We start from the raw sequence: 23,682 nt of genomic DNA, 5'->3' as shown, positions 1-23,682 counted from the left end.
AGTAATTCGGAACTTATGCTAAGTACGTATTAAACATACATTATAAAAAATAGTAATCTACAAGCGGAATTCTAACACTGGAAGAATTTCGCGGCTCGATAGGAATGCATCGTACGTCGTACCTTGTTGTGGTTATGTCGACTTCAAAGTTCAAACAATTATGTACAGGGTTCTTGGCCGGCAAAGATGCAATTTATATAACAGCGCCATCTAGTGTCGGTGGGGGTAACCGCTCAAACTCTGCACAAATTAAAAATCGTGTATTATAGGGATCAAGAACTGGATTTTTTACTGTTGGTAGGACCTCTTTTGATTCTACCCGGCTAGGTACCACCATCCTGCTTATTTCTGCGGTTAGGCAGTAATTAATTTCGGTTTGAAGGGCGGGGCAGCCGTTGTAACTAAACTGAGACCTTAAAACTTATATCTCAAGATAAAAGGTGGCATTTACGTTGTAAATGTCTATGGTCTCTGGTAACCACTTAACACCAGGCGGGCCGTGAGCTCATGCACCCACCTAGGCAGTAAGAAGAAAAAACAGAAGGAAGAAGAGAACAGAAGCCTCTGAAGTATTCTAGTGTGTTAAGATTAAGACTAGTTTAATTCATATCCGTCGACTTTACACCTGTAATTGTACTAAGCCAAATAAAATGTGACATGAACAAAGTTCTGTTAAAAATTTTGAAGAATCCAATAATCAAGAAAATTGTTGTTAATTACAAGGAAATCTTTCTTCGAATTCGCTGAACCCTGGCAAATGACTTCTCTTAATGCTTGAGTGTTAGTGATCAAGAAACAAATTATAAACCTTTTAAATATAACAATAATAACTGGCAAAGATCTTGCAACGTCATCCGGCCTATGATGACGAATTCGCCCCTATGATGTCTGACGATGATGTTACTAATTGTGGCTTTTCCGATATATATATTTAAACGTGTATAAGTATGTATGTCAATCTCTGGTACCCATTAAACAGGGAATTATAATTAGACGCCAAATGACCATGCATGATTGGTTTTCAGTTATTTTTTAAAAATAATTAAATATTACTTTTTACTGATTAAATATTAATTTTTAAAAATAATTGTGACTATGGATAAAGGCGGAAAAAGTGCATCTTCGTTTATGGAGCGCTGCATCGCCTTCATTGGAGACAACGCGGCCGACTGTGTCAAGACCAACGCCTTCCTCAACCTGCCCAAGGAAGCTCTCATCAAGCTTATATCTTCGGATTTCGTAAGTTCGTTTTTAACCTATCCTTTTTGACAATCTTTGATAATTCTATAAGCACGAGTATAAAACTCTTATAGTTGGAGTGCTCTGAGGAATTCGAGTTTTTTTTTTTGTCACAACACCTCCTATAACCACGTAGACAGGTTGCATTCGTCTGATGTCCCAATGTAAGCAGAATATGCCTTCGAAGGCATAATGTATAAAAAGACGAAAACAACACAGTTTGTTAGCGTCAGTGCGTGTAGATCCGTCAACACGGGGCTCTGTGCCTCTTCACAGGTGCATTCGCGACGTAGGTCCCATCTTCTGTGAAATGATCAGCAAACACATTACCCCAGTGAGACAGGGAGCCCACAGTCCGGGCAAAGGAGGTTGCTCCGAGGTCATTGTACCCCGTAAAGAATCATGAGGACCCGACAAGTCTGTTTAATACCTTTTGCGCCTTCTATCTTCTTTATCTTTGTTTGGCAGTATTTTTGTTTAATAGCCAATAACGAACCGTTGTGCTATCAAAAAATAATACCTAATTAGAATCAGTTTTATTTGTTCCCTTATAAACAAGAAAAAATAAACTAATAACTAAAATGTGTCACATGAAATGAAACCAAAACTTTGTGTTTGGTTGATTCTGGTTGAGTTTCGATCAGTGGGCGAAGATTATTAACAATAAATCGCTCGATTTCCAGTTGTGTCTTGAAGAGGAAGAAGTGTGGCGCTGTGCTCTCGCTTGGGCCAAGCAGCGCGCCGGCGTGACCCAACCCACAGCGCACTGGACGGAGGAGGAGAGGGCGCGGGTCTGCCACCACCTCGCGCCCCTCATGCAACACATAAGACTGTTGCTCATAGGTAATGCAGAACGAACATTGCAATCGTACGTTAAACTCAGACTTTGGACAGCTTTCATTTACTTGCCAACAGATGCCGCCACATACTTAACCATGATTGTTTTTCGAGAATATATTAAATACTATACTATTGTTACGCACTGAGGCATAAATAAATCATTCACAGAAGTATAAATGTAAACTCAATTTAATTATTGCCACACTTACACTTACTACACTTCACAATTCTCAATTCACTACTTCTGCTGCGCTTCAGGTGATCCATTCGCTGATTCGCTTCCAGTAAAACTGATCATTTACTCCTTCATTTCGTCTCTGCCACGCTTTATAGTCGACACGCCAAGTCTACAATTTTCGAGTATAATTTCGATAGTAGTAGTCGTTTCGATAAACGTTTTTGCTATTTAACAATAGATGGCGTTACACTTCCCGAACCTTCCCGATAGCACCAGTTCTTTTGATATTGAATTGCAGCTTTGTACTTGAATCGTTCAAATGGAAACTCACAAAAACTTACTTACCTCAGTGATGTAATATGACTTACCAGTAGAGATGAAACGGATATCCGGTAACTATCCGGTATCCGGCCTATCCGGCCATGCTTTCACTATACGGCCGGATTTCGGATAGTAAACTTTAAGAAAATCTCATGGTTATACAAAAGGCAAACAATACCACAATAGGTTATGGACAAATTTTATTTTTATAATCGCACGTCAAAAGTGACCGATTGTTTTGTTAATTAGTTTGTTAATACTCAAAATTAACAAGTGGCAAATTGTGGTGAATGTGTACTAAATCGTCGTCGTACCGAGTCGTCGCGATGTCCGCTCACGTGCGACAACACCCGAACGCGCACGAATATTTCCGAAAGGGCCGAATATCCAGCGCTCCGGCCTCGCAGCTTGCCGAATATTCGGTATCCGGTATCCGACCAAACCACTATCCGTTTCATCTCTACTTAGCAATTTGAGCAAAATATAATACTTATAATAATAAAAATACTTTGCTTTCAACATTCATCACTAACGTGAACGTGGTGTGGAATGTTTCGTGTTTTTATTTTTATTTGGCGACACGTTTTAAGATGTCGTGTTGTGTTCAGAGAGTTCAGTGTTCGCTGAGGAGGTGGAGCCGACGGGCGCGGTGCCCATGGAGGTCTCTCTGGAGCGGTACCGGCGCGCCGCGCTGCACGCCCAGCCCGACCACAACACGCAACCCAGGTCCTTTACTTACCCACCAACCAGCATCAAGCGATTGCAAGTGATTTACTGGTGGTAGGATCTCTTGTGAGTCCGCGCGGGTAGGTACCACCACCCCGCCTATTTTTGCCGTGAAGCAGTAATGCGTTTCGGTTTGAAGGGTGGGGTAGCCGTTGTAACTATACTGAGACCTTAGAACTTATATCTCAATTGTAGATGTCTATGGGCTCCAGTAACCACTTAACACCAGGTGGGCTGTGAGCTCGTCCACCCATCGAATCAATAAAAAAAGCCCATAGGCATTATAACATTAACGCTGCCACCGACGCCTCGCTCACAAAACGCCCTCTGACAAGTATGAAGTTAAACATTAAGTACACACAGAGCAACCAGTGTGCTTAGTGCGAGTTGTTTAACGTTCTCGATAGCGTTAAAGTTAACTCAAATTTGTATGCAGTTGGCACAGCGCCCCTAGCTGCAAACGTTCGCAAACGTTTCAATTCCATACAAATTTGAGTTAACTTTTACGCTATCGAGAACTTTAATTCGCACTAAGCACACTGAATCAAACGAGGATTCACATGTCACGGCCAAGGACAAGAAAGCACTGTTATACATACTCACATGTCGACGCTTGAAAGGCAAACGTGACTAAGCGACAATGCGTGAACTTTACAATAGACTAATTTAAAGTTGAGATACCTGAAAAAAATTATATCTTAACGAATCTAGCTGTAGGATTGAAATGATTTTAACAGACCTAGAATTTTTTTTTTTTTTGCGCATCGAATATGGTTATTGCCTATCATTTATGTATAAAGCAGTTATTGTCGCTCAGTCACGTTTGTCTTTCAAGCGTCAAATGGTATAATCTTAATGTACTAAACTTTTCATCGAACTTTCGCAGTGTGACTAAATATATTTTCGTGGTTCAGATTGGCTGTGAACATGTTTGCGGGCTCGGCGATCCTTCATCAGGATAAAAGCGCTTTTCAATCCGTCATTAACAACTGGTAAATTAATGTGTTTTAATTAAAGTCATTAATGTTGTGAACAGTTTGTGCGAGATCGCTACAGCGAAGGTACTAGCTTTCAGTAATTACTAGTATTTTTATCGTGTATATATTGATGAAGAACACACAAATGTTGGGAAAAACAAAACACTAATCAATAAACAAGTGACTGAATTTCAAAATAGAATCCTAAAATTTTTTAAATAAAATTTAATTTAATTTATTGATAGCCCTAAATAATTTACAGCAATTTCATCGGTAAAGCCCTATTATTATATTATTTCGAAACGTTATTTGAAATTAACAAATTTGTAACCTGAGTTATATAATTATAGTAATAGTCAGTAAATCACTCAGATTTGTAGAAATAAATCAAAATGGAACTTTAATAATACAATTTTAAATATATGCTATAAAATAACAAGCTATAATAAAAACTGTTGAAATGATACTCCGGAACAAAATAAATTATTAACAGTTTAATGCAAAGAGGAAAAACAAAGGAAGTGATTTGTAAAAAAAAGAAACTTTATTTAAGTTAAGCAAGACATTATAGATAAGCTTAGAAATTCTATTTACAATCCTACGTGCGTATAATAGTACTTTTACGTTTATGTTAATTTATTTCATTTTATTATTCCCAAAGTTTCGAATACTTTAATAAATTCGTAATTTCGTAGTCGTCGTGGCCTAACGGATAAGACGTCCGGTGCATTCGTGTTGAAGCGATGCACCGGTGTTCGAATCCCGCAGGCGGGTACCAATGTTTCTAATGAAATACGTACTCAACAAATGTTCACGATTGACTTCCACGGTGAAGGAATAACATCGTGTAATAAAAATGAAACCCGCAAAATTATAATTTGCGTAATTACTGGTGGTAGGACCTCTTGTGAGTCCACGCGGGTGGGTACCACCACCCTGCCTATTTCTGCCGTGAAGCAGTAATGCGTTTCGGTTTGAAGGGTGGGGCAGCCGTTGTAACTATACTTGAGACCTTAGAACTTGTATCTCAAGGTGGGTGGCGCATTTACGTTGTAGATGTCTATGGGCTCCAGTAACCACTTAACACCAGGTGGGCTGTGAGCTCGTTCACCCATATAAGCAATACAAAAAAAAAAGAGATTTTAAAACGTAAAAGTAAGTTTTAGTTAAGTATTTCAAGCATGTTAACCTAATTTTACTTCTAGGTGTGGGACTCCAAAGCAGTCGTGGCGGCTTGTGTTCCGCGCTTCTACGCACGGCTACTCCGCGCAGGCCTTCCACTCACACTGCGATGGAATATCGCCCGTCTTACTTTTAGTGCAGGTAAGTGTAATTACAATAATAATTGGTAGTTGCGCTTCGTGTGGAGCACTGCTGCCATCTCTGGGCCGGGGCTCCCAAATAACAGCTACTTCCAATTGACTCCATACAGGAGGTGTTTTTTATTGTTTAGATGGGTGGATGACCTCATAGCCAATCTGGTGTTAAATAGTCACTGGAGCCTATAGACATCTACAACGTAAATGCGCCACCCACCTTGACATATGAGTTTTAAGGTCTTAAGTAAAGTTACGACGGCTGCCCCGCCCTTCAAACCGAAACGCATTACTGCTTCACGGCAGAAATAGGCAGGGCGGTGGTACCTACCCTTACAGAGTCACGCGAGGTCCTACCATCAGTAAGTAATTTATTAATATTAAGTATTTATTCAATGAGCGTTGTGTGTGTGTGCAGTTGTCCCGCGGCGAGGTGGTGGGGGGGTACAGCAGCGCGGGGTGGGGGCCGGGCGGCGCGGGGGGCTACGTGTCGGCGGAGCGTGCCTTCTTGTTCGCGCTGTCGGAGCCCCCCGCGCGACACCCGCTGCTCAAGAAGCCCTTCGCACTCTGCTACCATCCCGAGTGAGTTTTTTTTAATACGCTTTTTTTTCCTACTTACCTGAGTGCCTTGAGAGGCTATTTCAGCGTAACCTTAACTAGTAGGTGAGCTCACGGGGCTCGAACCTGACGACGGTGCTAACACGAACCCTAGCAAGAGCAGTGCTTCGCAGAATCTACCGCCGGATCGGAAACGGACCCATTGAGAAGATCTGGTAAGAAACAGAAGAATCTTTGAACATGATTTTGACCCCCTTCAAAATGTCGGATTAACTCTAAATTTGGACCGATGACAACTGAACAACTAAAAAAATAAAAAAAATTGTAAATCAACTAAAAAATGAAAAATAAATAATAGTTTGAAAAAAACGTAACAAAATTCGCTTTTTATAGAAAATCCAACTAAAAAATAGAAAATGAATATTAAGAAATTTGAATTAAGAATAGTGTAAGAAAAAAATATTTTATTGTAAAAAATCGATTATCGATTCATAGTAGTCTTGAATTTAATATTTACGTATCAGGAGAGTTAGAAACACGAAAACCTGAACTATTTTTACGGTTTTCTGACGTTTTCTGGTTTCACTTTTGATTTCTCGTTTTAAATATTTTTTGCTTCTTCGAACTCTATATATTTGATATAATTATTTCCGTCGCTTGCCACTAAAGGCTCGACGAGTACATTAACCCACAGACACAGCCCACTGAGTTTCTCGCGGATCTTCGTGTTTCCGATCTGGTGGTAGATTCTGCAAAGCACTGCTCTTGCTAAAGCTAATATTAGCAACGTCCTCAGGTAGATAAAAAAACTAACTATTATGTATTTCACAGCTGCGGTCCTATTTTCGGCGCCGGCGCGGATCTGTTCATCTCGAGCAACTGCAACACGAACTGTGACAGTTACAGCAACCTACACTCGTACGGGGATCCAATCGCGCCCGCCTCGCTCGCGTCAGAGTACAACTTTACCGTGTTAGACTACGAGATTTTCACTTATAAACATCAATAAATCTCTTAATAACAACAAATTCAGTGTTTCATTTTGATTAAGATCCATATTGTATTAAGTGACTAGATGACCCGGCAGACTTCGTAGTGCCTCAATCGATAAATAAAAGACACATCAAGGGGACACATCACTTCGATAAAGCGGCACGACACGAGAACCCTCTCATCGTGGCCGCCGGTAACTATATTCCCGATCCTGCGGACAGAATGGAAAGCAGTCGACGTCGCCCAAAACACGTCATCTCGGATCCTCCCGATCCACTAACGGTGCTTCTAGGTACTTCAAGCACCGGTCACCGTTCTCGTCGAACCCGTCGCTTGCGACGAAGGGCTCGACGAGTAAATTAACTCTCAGACACAGCCCACTGAGTTTCTCGCCGGATCTTCTCAGTGGGTCGCGTTTCCGATCCGGTGGTAGATTCTGCGAAGCACGGCTCTTGCTAGGGTTCGTGTTAGCAACGTCATCAGGTTTGAGCCCCGTGAGCTCACCTACAAAAGTTAGGGTTACGCTGATATAGCCTCTCAAGGCTATCAGCTTAGGTAGGAAAAAAAAAATAGGGACACATCAAAGGAAAAACAAAATTGTTTGTTTTTATATAATTCCGAGCTTTTTTATATTTTCTCACCTTTTAAACCTTCCCTGGACTTCCACGAATAATTCAAGACCAAAATTAGCCAAATCGGTCCAGCCGTTCTCAAATTTTAGCGAGACTAACGAACAGCAATTCATTTTTATATAATATAGAGATAATTCAAAACATTATAGCTAAATATTTAAAATAGCATTTAGTGCCATTTCTGGACAAATAAAAAAAGTATGAAACTTAATCGTTTTCTTTAGCAATAGCCTTTTAAAAATATTGAAATTAGTTTGGTTTTAATTCACTGGCCCTATTTATATAACCTATACTTAAAGTAGATAAATGAGAACAATAAAAACAAACGAAAGGGTTAGATGAGGATTTTATAAATTTGAAAGTACACTGTGATTTTGCTACTAAAGTGACATCTAGTCAGCAATATTAAAAACTGTAGTTCTTCCATTAGACGCTAGATGGCAGAGCAAGCTAATTTTAATCTAAAGTGAATTATTTCGTTCACCAAGTCTACTGGTGTAAACATTTAGCTTTAAAGCGTTGACGCGAGTCACTTGTATGTATGCTTTGAAATACTGGACATCTCTTACGCAGCTTGTGAGTTGTGAAGTCTAGGGCATCCGATGACCACTTAACATTAGGTAGGTTTTAAGCTCGTCGGCACATACTCGACATAGAGTTAATATTTTTTACGAAAACAATTTAAATACATGACAATGTGCGAAAGAGTGCAGGGTTACTGTTTATTTTGAATGTTAGTGTTGATGAGTTTTAGTGAAAATATGAGCGATTCGATGTATCAGCTCACGGCCACATTTTCGGCGGAATAAAGCGATAACGCATTTTTAGCGACAGGCAGCTTGTCTCTGCCCCAAGTATTGCTGACGTCCATGAGTGATGGCAACCACTCTCCATTAGGTGGGCATACAAGGTTGTTCAAGGGCAATAAATATTTGACAGATGCCTGAATCTCGCTTACGACATTTACAAAATAAGCTTACTTAAATACAAGTTCCGAACAATAACATTCGGACCTTCTGGCTGAGCCTTTGCTCACCCACTTGTCCTGGTGAAACTGGAAAGGCTTCCGGGTCACCAGTAATCTTCTAATCATAAAATAAAAAATATAAAAAATATTCGGACCGTCGATCTACCGAGCAATAACACCCGCTCGGTGTAAGATCTTTCTTTCCCTTTGCCGCGAATCCCCAAACATTTAAATAAATAGTCAACTGAAACAGCCATCATCAGCGGCAGCACGCTCTTCTGCCTTTGCAAGTAAAAAAAGTATCTAAAACAAAAAAATCGAAAACAGCAAAATACCCATAGTAATTAACAGTGATTTTTACGTAATTGAACAAGAATTCGATCTGCAAATCGTCCGGTAAAACCAATCCTACGGATTTCCCTACATTTTCAACTCATTGGTGATTGACACGCTTACCTCAACGTATTTTCACCCGCGTGCCGTCTGCTGTAGGTATTTTCTTCGTGCTACTGCTGTTCTGTAAGCGATGCGCTATGCTAATCATAGGTAAGGCAATACTAATAGACAAAACACACTAACCAGAATAAGTCTGATAAGCTATTCGTATAGTTTTTGTGACCACAGACCATTGTAAGCATTCGAAATGTGACGGAAAGAATAAAACAAAAGCAAATTAAACCGTAATAGTAATTATGTTAAGCTACAATTTATAAGTACAGAATTATTCTACCACATTCCCACAAATTGTTCTCAATTATTTAACTAGTGATTTAGTTACAATCAAATATTTAAAAACCTTTTTTTTTTCATTTTGAAACTACATTCAGCCGGTAAGTAACTTAATAAGACCAGAATCTTTGTAGCGGCTAAATTATTTGTCTCCATGAAATTCGAAGGCCATTCTTATGCAATATATATATTAATACGTGAAGCAAAAACTTTGTATCCCTTTTTACGAAAATTGCGCGGACGGAAGAGTGTGTAATTTTCCACACTTATAGAGAATATAGAGAAGAAGTGCACAATGCTAATATATTTTTTAAAATAATGCATAAAAGATACATTAAATCAATAAATAAAACATTACACACACTACATACCATGTATTTGACGCATACACGCATACATACTATTTATTGTCAAACTTTTGTTCTTGACGTCTGTTGTCAAATTGAGAATAGATTAAATATTGTTTGTCTTTGTTAATATTTTTTATAGTATAGTCTTGGCAAAATTTGTGATTATGGCAGTATAAAATACGATCATAATAGTGTACAAACTTACAATTACAATTAATTATAGTCGAATTTCGACTACTGCGGTATATTATGGTGATACACGCTGCTATGAACTGATTGTGGAACGCCTTAACGACGTCACCATTTTATATTTTATTTATTGGATTTTATTCAACCACCGAAAAAAGCTACTGCACAGACAACATAAGGTATTGCTACGTTTAGAAGTCTTCTACCATTCCCTGCTATTTTACTTCACACTTTTATTTATGCACTACTTTAAAGGCAAGGCGAGATAAATCCTGTGTCCGCAAGGAGTTGTTACCGGTCCAAATGGAGAGTCCATCAATACGAGGGGCAACAATCAAGCCTTTGCCTATCGCTAAAGATTAAACCTACCCGTTACCTTTTGAAGCGTTAGTAGAAGGACTAGCCATAATGCTGAGTGGAAACCGTGAAGGATAATTCATTCCAGAACTGGATCGTAAATGCAAAAATGATGCCTTAAGCTCTATTCATGAACACATATCTTTGCAGTTTAAGGTTTATTACATTGTTGAATTCGTTTTTCAAGAAATACAGAATTTAGTTTCGCGCGCAACGTTCTCGACTACACACTTTTTCTGGTGGTAGGACCTCTTGTGAGTCCGCACGGGTAGGTACCACCGCCCTGCCTATTTCTGCCGTGAAGCAGTAATGCGTTTCGGTTTGAAGGGTGGAGCAGCCGTCCTAACTATACTGAGACTTTAGAACTTATATCTCAAGGTGAGTGGCGGCATTTACGTTGTAGATGTCTATGGGCTCTAGTAACCACTTAAAACCAGGTGGGTTGTCAGCTCGTCCAGACATCTAAGCAATAAAAAACACAAATGATCTAGCCCTAAAAATCCTAAAATAGGATATATATTAATACGATATTAAATATCCAAACGAATAAAATATCAATTAGAATAAAAAATCGAATTCCTAAATGCGAATCGATATCAGAACCATCAGGAACCATATCGCAATATTGGTTTGAATTACAAATTGTAAATAGTACTTTTGTTTATCGGGCTCTGGCTAGGCGACGGGTATGATGTTAGCAGTAAACAAGTCTGCTGCTAACTTTCTTTCAGACGGTCTTTCTAGTTCGTTCTTCGGTTGTATCCGTAATCTTCAGTCTACCCTTGCTCGTGGCACTTGCTGGCAGACACACCAGCACCACCACACACAACAGCGCTGAAAAGTCGTTCTCACTAAAAATTTAAATCGTGATGTGAGCCCGTTACATTTAGGACAGACCGAGCTAAATATATTCATAACTAACATAACCGCGAAGGATTATCATAAAATTATCTATTGTAAAGTTTATAAATATTACTAAATATAGCTACTAAAAATATCATTAAAAATTCAACCGCAATTTAATTAGATCCACGCGGCCTGCGGTTATGGCGCACGCCGCACGTTATTAGATAAAACTATTGTTTCAGACAAAGCTATGTATGTACTCGAGGAAAACAGGTAAATGATTTCTCAGTGCATACATATTCATTACAACGATTCTAAATTCAATAATCGTCAGTTCCAGTGAGGAATTTGTTTGAGTTCTTGTCAAACAAATTCCTCACTGGACTGTATAAGCAAAATATTAACTCAAGATTTTTTTTTCCAGAAACAAAATAAAAGAATCCGGGAATATAAATCAAATCAAATAACAAAACAATTAAGCGAGGACAATATGTCTAATTTTTTTATAAACAAATTGGACAATATGTCCAATTTTTTATCAAGAAATTGGACAATATTTTATGTCCAATTTTTTTATCAACAAATTGGACGATATGTCCAATTTTTTGGCATCCTTTAGTACAACTAGTCAAGTACGTTTAGAAGACGAGAAAGAATAATAGTAGTACTTAGTACTAAAAAAAAGAGTGCGTGTACTTATGTACGCGCGTAAGAAGTTATACTTTATTTTTATATAAATTTTTTTAAATATTAAATAATTAGAATAAATATGTAACGTTAATAATTTAATAATATTTAGTATGAATTATATTAATTAATAATTTTGACATTTATATTACTAAAAAATTAATGCTAATAACACTTTTTTTTACGAGTGTACATGCGCGAAAGTTCACCTGCGGCTATATTCAGACTCGCCAAGTTGCGTCGGTCGTATTATAATGAGCGATTTAGTGGGCATCTTCATTCTGTTAATTTTGTGTCACGGTGCGCGCGCATCGTAAAATATCACTCTCATCAATTTTTCATAACGCGCCTAAAGAAGTATAACTTCAAAAAAATCATATCCCCTGAAATTCATATCTTCGCTTATAATTTAACAAGCACCTTAATAGAGGACACTATCATGCAGGCAGTCGGCATTTTGTGCAATTCAATAACCTTAGTCAATACCACGACCTATTGTACATTACGTATTTTAAAGTAATATTGCGTAATTCACGGAGAGCCAATTGTGTATTGATTATTTCTATTTATATTCAATTTTGTGTTAAGAACAATTAATTCACTATTGAATGTTATGCTACAGTTTTGTGTTTACGTTTAGTCTATTCAATTGAGTTATTTGTTAGGTTCGTTTTGATAACGATTGCATTAATATTGTGCAAGACCTACCAGAGCGCTTCCCAGATCATATTTTCCGAGTTAATTCCTCAGAAGCTAAAGCCTCAATGACCTTTAGAACAATTGTCAATCTTCCCTTCACATCGAATGATAAATGTAAGTTTCCGTTAATTCCGAGGATGCTTACTCGTGCAAGACGCGGCGGCCATCGACTCGTCGGATAGGTTTGTCTATTCACGGATCAATCTCAAAATAATTCGATTAACACCGATTAAAAAATGGTTAAGTACTTGACGAAATTGGGTTTCAGTACGATCTAATTGGACAAGGCTATTTCGTGTTTGTTTTTGGAACGAAGTTCCTTATGGGACGATGCGAAGGGGTACCCTAACCGGGCAAAAACGTCCGTAACGTAAGATGTTTATTAGTAATGCACACAGTGTACGACTTAACTTTGTAATAACGTACAAAAAATAACATATTTTTTTATCGTTCCTTGACCACGATCTCAGAGCGTTCGTTTGCGCAATACACTAACTCTTATGCAAACAACCGTGAATGAAGTGTACCACAATAAGTTCGCACGTTACCGAATGACCGTGGGTTGTTGCAAAACCTCTAGTTTTATTTTCTTTATAGGTACGAATCGAACTGAAAATTAATATTTTTATAATAAGGTTCCTATCCGGTGTCCCACGACGCCACACCTTTTTTTGTTTTATTTTGGCTACATGAACATTGTGGCAATCAATTAGAGTGTCTAAGAGCATTTGAAAGCTCTAGGTCTATAGAAAAAACCTAGTTATTTGTGCATCATAGGCTCCCTTAGGAATTTTAGAGATAATTAAAAAAATATTGACCAACATCACATCTCGCATTTACGAGTTTCCAAAGATTAGGTACTTTTATCATATACCATCAGTTCCAATGCTACGAAAATAATGATATATTGCTATAACCATGTTGTAGTACTCTGTGAGATTGTATGAGGTGATCTCGGCAACTCTTCATCATCGCTACTGGACCATAGCTTATCCGTATACAGAAAAGCACCACTGGAATTCTACTAGAAGTCGCTGTGTCCCGTACACTCGTATGCAATGCTCAAATCCCGCCTAAGCCTACCGCGTTGAAGGAATGACAAACCTACTGTTTTATTTATTTATTGCATAGGTTGGTCGACGAGCTCACGGCCCACCTGATGTTAAGCGGTTACCGGAGCCCATAGACATCTACAACGTAAATGCCGCCACTTACTTGGAGATATGAGTTCTAAGGTCTCAGTATACTACAACGGCTGCCCCGCCCTTCAAATCGAAACGCATTACTGCTTCACGGCAGAAATAGGCAGGGTGATGGTAACTATCAGTGCGGACTCACAAGACGCCCTACCACCAGTAAATATAAAAAGTCGTGTAAATATAAACACCCACTCACACATTCTTTTTAAATAGATTTGCGTGATTAGTCTTCTTGATGCTGAGTGGCTGTCGGACCTGTGGACATCACATCTTCAATGTCGTTGCTCACGTTCAGGCGCGTGGGGGAACTTTCAATAAGTAATTGACGCGTGATTTGCCGCAAAGATAGCTAAGATGGCGGGCATCGCCAATACTATCAATAATACACGGCCTCACAATACGCCTTATTACCAGTTAAATAAGGGGAGAAAGGTAATAAATGCTTACCAGTAAAATAGTTTTGATATCTAGTGCATTTTAAATTGCTAATGATCGATTTGGATCGTTAGATGCAACATGTCGCCTCCAAGTCATGTTATAAAGTCAGGTTTTGTTCAAATCCATTGTCTTTACTGAGAAGTTGACGTAAAATACGTCTATTTCATGGCTCGTCAGCAGCTGCATTATGTTTCAAGGCGCCGTCATTAACAATCAAGATCAATCAATTTCGAGGCTTAGATCGAAAATGTTGATACAACACGACTATGTCGGAAACGATTTTTTAAAAGGCAGACTTTTATTTAAAGAGCTGTGCTATGGTAATCAAACTAGAGTAGTTTTATTAATAGTATAGATAGCGAGAGTAGACCTCTTAGGCGTCTTCTGTCATTAAGTGGTTATTGAAGTCTATAGGCCTATTCGTTGGTACCTAACTGACTATTCCAACTATGCATTGTTTGGTAAGTGAGCTCACAAGCTCGGCTGGGAGGACTTGCCTACACTAGCTCTAGAACAGTGCTTCGCTGAATCTACCATCCGGGTTAGAATTTAAAAGTCGCTTGTCAGAGTTGTCGTGATCCGACATATCGTATCGTAGAATAAACATCCATTCTAGCTTCCAGGGACAGTTCGGCTCGATTACGGGATTCCCGAAACAAATGAACAAGTCACACAGTATTAAAATAGCCTAAACTTGATCCATTGTAAACGCTATGGTCACACTTTTGGTTTTCGTCAATTACAATTTAATTGGGAAAATTGGGTTTGTCAAAATACAAATTAACGGTACCTACATTTAAAAATCATAACGGTTTATCGCTGTCTTATTTTTGAAGTTATACTTCTTTAGGCGCTTTATGAAAAATTGATGAGAGTGAAATTTTACTATGCGCGCGCACCGTGACACAAAATTAACAGAATGAAGTTGCCCACTAAATCGCTCATTACAATACGACCGACGTAACTTGGCGAGTCTGAATATAGCCGCAGGTGAACTTTCCGACCGTACCGAGAATTACCGAATTTATACGATGTCAAGAAAAGGGATGTCCAATATGCGTGTTTGAGGATGTTGTTTAATCGATTTTTTTTCAAATTGATTAAAATTTAAATAAGAAAAAGAGAAATAAATTTAATAAAAATAAAGTATAACTTCTTACACATAAGTACACGCACCCTTTTTTTTATTGCTTATATAGGTGGACGAGCTCACAGCCCAGCTGGTGTTAAGTGGTTACTGGAGCCCATAAACATCTACAACGTAAATGAGCCACCTACCTTGAGTTATAAGTTCTAAGATCTCAGTATAGTTACAATTGTTATTGCAGTGAGCGTTTCCTTAGTTCTTAAGAATCGACTCTTATTTTCCATTCTCTCTATTTCTGCCAAAGAGGAAGCTATCCGGCTTAAAGGGTTACAAATAGACGAAGTAGTCGAGCTCCCTAATCATCACAAAATCTTCAATATACATTCACGTTTTCCGTTACAAATAGAATCGAGCCTAGACGTTTGGAAGCTCAAGCAATTACATACCACAGCTTCTCTGTATCATGAAGAGTATTTTGATAAATAAGATGCGGGCGAGCGCTAAGGCTTTGTCGGAGCGTGCTTTCCACGGAAACATGAGGTTTGGCGGACATTTGTGAAGTCGTCGTGGCCTAAGTCAAGTCGTCGTGGCCTAACAGATAAGACGTCCGGTGCATTCGTGTTGAGCGATGCACCGGTGTTCGAATACCGCAGGCGGGTACCAATATTTCTAATGATATACGTACTCAACAAATGTTCACGATTGATTTCCACGGTGAAGGAATAACATCGGGTAATAAAAATCAAACCCGCAAAATTATAATTTGCGTAATTACTGGTGGTAGGACCTCTTGTGAGTCCGCACGGGTAGGTACCAACCGCCCTCCCTATTTCTGCCGCGAAGCAGTAATGCGTTTCGCTTTGGAGACTGGGGCAGCCGTTGTAGCTACATTGAGACCTTATAACTTATGTTTCAAGGTAGGTGGCGCATTTACGTTGTAGATGTATATGGGTTCCAGTAACCACTTAACACCGGGTAGGCTGTAAGCTCGTCCACTCATCGAAGCAATAAAAAAAAAGTCAACAGCTTTACATGTTCGTTTCTCTGAATGAGGCTTGGCAGTGAAAAAAAAAAAAACGATCCGCCGTTGGTACGCACGTCTGGTTCAATGCTCCATATGTACATATTAATCACTGAACTGAATACCGTTGAAAAATCGGAATACCCACTTCTGAGTCACACTGTCTGAGTTTGATTTTTCTTAAGATTTTACGTCAGCCGTGGTAGTTAGGGCACGAATGTGCAAGTCGCACGTGAAACAATATCGGAGTAATTGAATACAACTGATTATTTTGTATAAAATTTTTATATTTAAACAAAAAACAATATTTTTCACGAATAACCGAAATAGACTTTGCTACACATCACTATAAAGTCTGGACGGGTATCGCATATGTTTAGACTTTTTGGCGGGAACGCGACGAGTGAAGTTGTATGATTTGTTTTGTTTTGTCTATTTAGTGTTTCTTCAGATTTAAATGTGTAATAACGGTGGTTTATTAACTGTTTAATATCTGTGAAAGTGCACAAACGTGGGAAAATCAAACAAAGCCGCTGAACGTAACTTCTCGGGATCCTCCAAAAAGTCCACTGAAAAAATATCAGTAAATGACCACCATTTTACTGAGATTATACTTTATCCCATATTATCTCATCTCATTTTATTTAATTTCATCTTTCATTTTTATTTAATCAATTGGACAATATACTAAAATTTATAGACATTTCGTTATGCATGCCCTCCTCCGACTATATGGGGTCGGTGCAGAATGACCCGCTTTTCCATTCAGGTCGATCACACGTCATCTCTGCACTCACATCCTTTTCTCGCAAATTTTCTTTCAAGCAGTCCATTCAAGTCTTGTTAGAATACACCCTCTTTATATTACCAAAGGTTTATGGACACTGTTGGTCAAAATGCAAAAGCTCAAGAACACTAATTGGACAAAATACAAAAATTCCAAAACCATGAACGATCAGAGTTCCCACGGAGAGATTCCCAAAAAAAAAATTACGATTTCAACACATGTACCACGCGATAGCTTATTCTCGGTTTTATTGCAGAAAGGTCATCGGAATACCAGACAGCACACCCTGCGGTTTCATTACATATTCTGTGCCTTTATTTGGGCTGTTCCCCTACCATCTGTAACTCCCAAAACGACTTTACCATTGGATTCCGCATACATTACGCTTACAAAGCTGTGACCTTATGCGAAATTCACGAAAATCATTCAATGTATGTACTTCTTTATAGCAGATTTTATGGCTCGTAAGACCCACGTCTCCGGTTCGAGCTGTGCGCCCGGAAATTCTTCGCATAGGTGCATTTCCGGCGCTGGTCTGTATGACCCTTCGTAAACATTGGGAGCGGCTTGTTAATTGCATGCGGCTTAGTGAACTCTTATCCCGACGTCTTACAATGTTATGAGACTTTGTTCGAATAGCAATTAATTTTAGCAGCGAAATAGTTATCTCTTAAAAAGGCCTTTAAATCAAAATGCTACAACAAAGTTTGGCGACAAGCAACGTAGCTTTAAGATTATCTAATTGATATTGAGCTTCGGTATGCTGTTATTAGGTAAGCTAATTGTTTTATATTATGTTTCGTTCAGTAAAAATCGCGAAGCTTTGTTTATTGCTTAGATGGTGTTAAGTGGTTACTGGAGCCCATAGACATCTACAACTTAAATACCGTCGCCCACCTTGAGACACGAGTTCATGAAGTCTCAGTTTTTTAACAGTACATTACAACGGCTGCCACCCTTCAAACTGAAACGCATTACTGCTTCACGGCAAAAATAGGCAGTGTGATGGTACCTACCCGTGCGGACTCACAAGACATCCCACCATCATTATTATCCCAATGCAATTGAAATTTTATCTCTAATTTCACTGCTGCCTTCCTCTTCATGTAACAATTGTATGGTACAATAGAAAACTAAAAGATGAGTTTAATTTAGCTGTTAAATTTTATAAATTTACCATTTTACGAAGTCATTTACAAAAACCCGTGAAAATTGAATTTTGTTTCTTCGTGGAACAGCGTTGTTTTGGCCACCGCCTAAACAAGAGGCCTTCAGCGTCCGCCCACATACAAAAGAAACAGTCATTAAATCTTACGGTAGCAAGAACAAGAATTTTCCATCATAGCCTCAACAGACTAACGTTTACAAAGACATAATAACTTGTGGTTTCTGTATCCGTTAGATATTGTATTCTAGTTTTCAAGGTATAAAGTTGTAAATAGATTACAAAGATTCGAATCGAGCATTCCAAAATATTCTTTACGTTCATTTCAATAAGGACCTTTTTGTTTCTGCAACAGTCAAGGCTACAATATAGACTAATAGTATACCACACCATGGTTATAGACCATATCAAGTACCTACATTACATCTCCTAGTAATATATATGAATGTCCGGTAACCACTTGGTATAAGCTGCGTCGAGAACTCATCTAAGTTAATAATATTCTATTCAGATTGAAAATAACAGATTTCAAATTTGTATTTTTATATATAGTACCTATCTATCGGTAGGCAGTGGCTTGGCTCTGCCCCTGGCATTGCTGAAGTCCATGTGCGACGGTAACCACTCACCGTCAGGTGGGCCGTATGCTCGTCTGCCTTCAAGGGCAATTAAAAAAAAATCTGAAGTTTTCCGACCCGGTAACAAGTACGACCGAATTTTAATTCAAATACTTGTTTTTTTTAATTTTTTCCATTTTCTCAATCGAATCGTGTACAAAAAACTGTGCACATTTCTAGCCATACAGCAAGTACATGTTTCCACTTGGAAACGATTCATTATAACAATCTACACTAATATTATAAAGAGGAAAGATTTGTTTGTTTGTATTGAATAGGCTCCGAAACTACTGAACCGATTTGAAAAATTCTTTCACTGTTTGGAAACTACACTATTCCCGAGTGACATAGGCTATAATCTTTTTTGGAAAAATTTAGGGATCCTTACTAAAACTCCAATAATGTAACCCAAGGTGTAAAGAAATTACCTAAAATATTCTTTACGTCGCGTGTCCTGCGAAAATTATTGATGATAGAATAAAATAATGTACTACGACTTATTGTTGAAATTTTTGTTAAAGACCCGAGCGGAGCCGGAGCGGGCCGCTAGTGCAAATATAAATTTAAATTGCGTTGCTTGTGTAAGCTGAAATCAGTACTGGATTCACTTAAAAAAACGTGTTCCAAGGTGAAAATCAAAAATCACCAAGTTAAAATTTTCATCGCACATCGAAACTGAATCCGACCCTGTGTTTTTTTTTTTTTAATTAAACTATCCAAGTTCCGGTTGCAAACCGCAAATGGTAATTATTTTTCACAATACGAATAGCTTTTTTTTGGTAATCCTAACTAACGGAATACTTAGAGAAATCTTTTTTGAATCAATTAAAATACCGGACAAGTGCGTTAGGGGCAATGGGAAGTGGAGAATTCCGTAGACCCAAAGAGACATCATCATCATCATAGTCGGTTACTCTTGGTAGAGCAGTCGTGGTCATGTGGAATTCTTGTTTATTAAAGCCTTGACATAGGTTCTCCATCGTTTCCGAACTGAGACGCACTCGTTACGCGGGGTTTTATTATACGGTCTTTCACCTGACCAGTCCAACACATGGACATCTTTTACCATTGACCCTATCCTGAACAACAAGTTTCTCGATAGACTCTGATAGCCGTCTCAATATGTGTCCAACAAAGAGACAGCTACTTATTTATGTACCACCGTCCAGACTTTGTATACCGCAACGCAGCCACGCTTTCAAGAGTTCTTTGAAGACTCCTTAGACCAAATTCAATAGTTCGCCGCCTCTTTCGGATCCAGAAGCTGCCTAACATTTGACAATGAGTTTCTCACCGGATCTTCTCGGTGGGCTGCAATTCCGATTCGGTGGTAGATTCTGCGAAGCACTGCTCTTGCTAGGGCTAATATTAATAAATTCTCTCAGGTTGAATTCAGCCCGTGAACTCCGACCGCTAGAAGCTGGAATAGACCCAATAAAATTTTGTAATTTTGCAGCTTTTATTTTTATACAGATTCTTTATCGTGGAAGTAATTTGCAAACACGTCTTGAGTACGTCGTGTTTCTTCAGAAAAATTTATATCTGCTAAAGTGATTGAAACAACGGCATAGTTACCCCAGTCGATATGTGTACACCAAGCATCTCTTATCCTTTAGACCATGACTCTTTGAAGTAAAGGGTGTGAAGAGGCAGTGGGCGAAAGTGTAACGATACGCATTAGTCTTGTTTGAGTTATCTTTGTTAACTGTAATAATCTTCGGTTTCCGTGAATCGTGGACATAGTTAGGACTACTTTTACGGCTTATACTCCCATTTTTTATTGCACGAAAACTGTCTAGTATTTGATAAGTCGAAATTAATGTAATGACAGTAAAAAAAACGCGACATAAAATCGTAAAAGTGATTTAAATTTTGTTAGCTGTTTCAATAATTGTAAGCCCTGAGACATTATTGGTACCAGGCGGGACATTAATAATAATAACTGGGAGCAAATAACGCACGGTCATCTGGTTCCAATTTAGGATTCCCTGTGTTATTTCTACCAGAACCGGATAAACATAGACAAAAATGGTTATAATATTCACATATATAGATATTAAACATCCAGACAAAGAGCACACAAACCTGTTTATCTCACAATGTTCGTCCGATGTGGAAATCGAACCCACGACCGTTGGTGCAACAGTCAGGGCCGCTAACTTTTTTTTTATTACTTAGATGGGTGGACGAGCTCACAACCACCTGGTGTTAATTGGTTATTGGAGCCCATAGACATCTACAACGTAAATGCGCCACCCACCTTGAGATATAAGTTCTGAGGTCTCAGTATAGTTACAACAGCTGCCCTACCCTTCAAACCGAAACGCATTACTGCTTCACGGCAGAAATAGGCGGGGCGGTGGTACCTACTCGTGCGGACTCACAAGAGGTTCCTACCACCAGTAATTACGCAAATTATGATTTTGCGGGTTTCATTTTTATTACACGATGTTATTCCTTCACTATGGAAGTCAATCGTGAACATTTGTTAAGTAACTACTCCACTACCGAGTCATTTAATGAATCAAGATTAAATGAGTTTTTTTGTTTGACTTCCCTACCTATGTTGATAGCCTCGAGAGGCTATTTCAGCTTCGCCTTAACGTGTAGGTGAACTCACGGGGCTCAAACCGGAAGTGTTGCTAACACTGGCCCTAACAAGAGCAGTGCTTCGCAGAATATATCACGTTTTTTTTAAATTTTAAATATAACGATTGTCGGACAACGTCTACCCCCAAAACGGGACGTACGGTTTTTCTTCTGCCCACGGAACCCCAAAAAAGCATATAATATCGAACCTTACTTATGTATATCCGCACAATTCAGGAATTAATAGTACATACAGGTGGGAGTATATAATTAAAAAAAAAACTTTCACCGTTGCGTAATAGAAAGTTTAAGGTGTCGCTTATTAAATAAATTATGATTTAAAAAAATCTTGACTACGACAGAACAAAAGAGGGGGTCATTGTTGAAACGCTACTTATATAATTTGTTTATGTCTGTTCCCCTAAAAACTTAATTAAATAATACTGTGTCTCGATTTCTCTTAACTGTCTCAATACACCTCAATGTCAGAATAAAAGTAACTTCGTGTGGAAAATTTCTGATTCCAAAAACAATCGATCTTAGATAATGACTACCTAAACGTAAGCGGCGTTCGCTAAGCTGTAGAGCTGTGTGTCGATGAGATATGGCGCACTACATTTCAAGTCATACTTCATATGCTGTATTAATTATATATATCGTAGAATGGGCCAATATCTTCATCATTTCTTGACATAATGTGCGTTTTTTTTTTATTTTTTTTTTATTGCTTAGATGGGTGGACGAACTCACAGCCCAGCTGGTGTTAAGTGGTTACTGGAATCCATAGACATCTACAACATAAATGCGTGACTCATCTTGAGTCATAAGTTCTAAGGTCTCAGTATAGTTACAACGGCTGCCCCACCCTTCAAACCGAAACGCATTACTGCTTCACGGCAGAAATAGGCAATCAAAATCAAATCAAAAAAAGTTTTATTCAACATAAATGAAAGTACATACTTGTTGAACGTCAAAAGAACTACCGCCAATTCACAAGAACTAGCCTCCGTCCTGAGAAGAACTGGCAAGAAACTCAGCGGGCATGTCTTTTTTTTTTAAATATTAGATATTTTTTTTAATATTAGATTTTTTTAAATATTCATTTTTACAATAAGTAGTCATAACATAACAATTTTACAATATTGAAATGCCCGGAGCGAGCAACTCATTCCCACTTTGTGCAATCTTCTAGATAATCATTGACTTTATAGTAAGCTTTATTGCACAGATGTTCTTTAATAGTACTCAATGCGGTGGTACCTACCCGTGCGGACTCACAAGAGGTCCTAACACCAGTATTGTGGGTAATCGTGCAAAGAGGTTGCGCAGCACGAAACGATGACAACTCCGAGACGTCTTCACTCTTCGTAAGTCTGGCAACGAATGTGCTTCGATTCAACCCGAGCGATCTTAGATATAATACACATAAATCTGTTACAGATAAGCAACTTAAGCACTCAACAAAAATGTTTACGGGCGTCGGCCACTAGATGGCTTTCCTTCGATTAGTTTTTCATTGCTCCTATAGATGGCAGTAACATATTACCGGTAACCGTACTCGTCGAACTCGACAAAGAGTTCGCCGTGCAACCTAACCCATGAATCAGCTCGCTGAGTTTCTCGCCGGATCTTCTCAGCGGGTCACGATTCCGATCCGGTAGTAGATTCATTCGCGAAGCAGCTACTCTTGAGCTGTTAGGTCTCCGTCGGAGGCACTCGGGTAGCTGTTAGCAAATCCCACCCCTCCTGGCTGAGCCTTTGCTCGCCTACCTGTCCTGGTGAAACTGGAAAGGCCTCCGGGCCACCAGTAATCCTTCAATCATAAAAAAAAAAACATATTACCTAATTATATATTTTATTTTTAATGAAGAATTTTGTAAATTTTCAGAAATCAAAAAGGACAACGTCCATTTTCTATGGGCGTTTGGGCCCCTAAAAAAAGTTGTCGGGGGATGATGATTTTAACTTAATTTGATAGACAAAGAAATATCGTTTCATATTCAGAAAACGATTTTTATATTCTCACTCAGGTTTATGAGAAATCTGTTTTTTCTGCAGCTAAAATTAAGTTGTTAATTGTTTTCTTCGAAATCAATAATAGCTCTCATCATTATTTACAGTATTAAATAAGTTAATTGTGGTTAATGTTGCTAGAAATAAGCCCTTACGTACATT

At 38.6% G+C, this 23,682-nt stretch overlaps 1 protein-coding gene across 1 annotated transcript in view; it reads left to right on the top strand.

Moving 5' to 3' along the window:
- Positions 1-7,183, top strand: part of LOC114243308 (serine-enriched protein) — a 36,465-nt gene extending 29,282 nt beyond the window's left edge. Inside the window, exons 4-10 of the mRNA XM_028174751.2 lie at positions 1,106-1,239; positions 1,923-2,082; positions 3,187-3,304; positions 4,219-4,296; positions 5,487-5,604; positions 6,016-6,179; positions 6,987-7,183. Of these exons, the coding sequence (XP_028030552.2) occupies positions 1,106-1,239; positions 1,923-2,082; positions 3,187-3,304; positions 4,219-4,296; positions 5,487-5,604; positions 6,016-6,179; positions 6,987-7,164 (950 nt within the window). The 3' untranslated portion in view covers positions 7,165-7,183. The remainder of the gene's footprint in view (positions 1-1,105; positions 1,240-1,922; positions 2,083-3,186; positions 3,305-4,218; positions 4,297-5,486; positions 5,605-6,015; positions 6,180-6,986) is intronic.
- The last annotated feature ends 16,499 nt before the right edge of the window (positions 7,184-23,682 follow it).

Source organism: Bombyx mandarina, chromosome 11 (genome assembly GCF_030267445.1).
Source record: "Bombyx mandarina strain Sakado chromosome 11, ASM3026744v2".
Lineage (NCBI taxonomy): Eukaryota > Metazoa > Arthropoda > Insecta > Lepidoptera > Bombycidae > Bombyx > Bombyx mandarina.
This window is presented reverse-complemented; position numbering and strand designations above follow the sequence as displayed.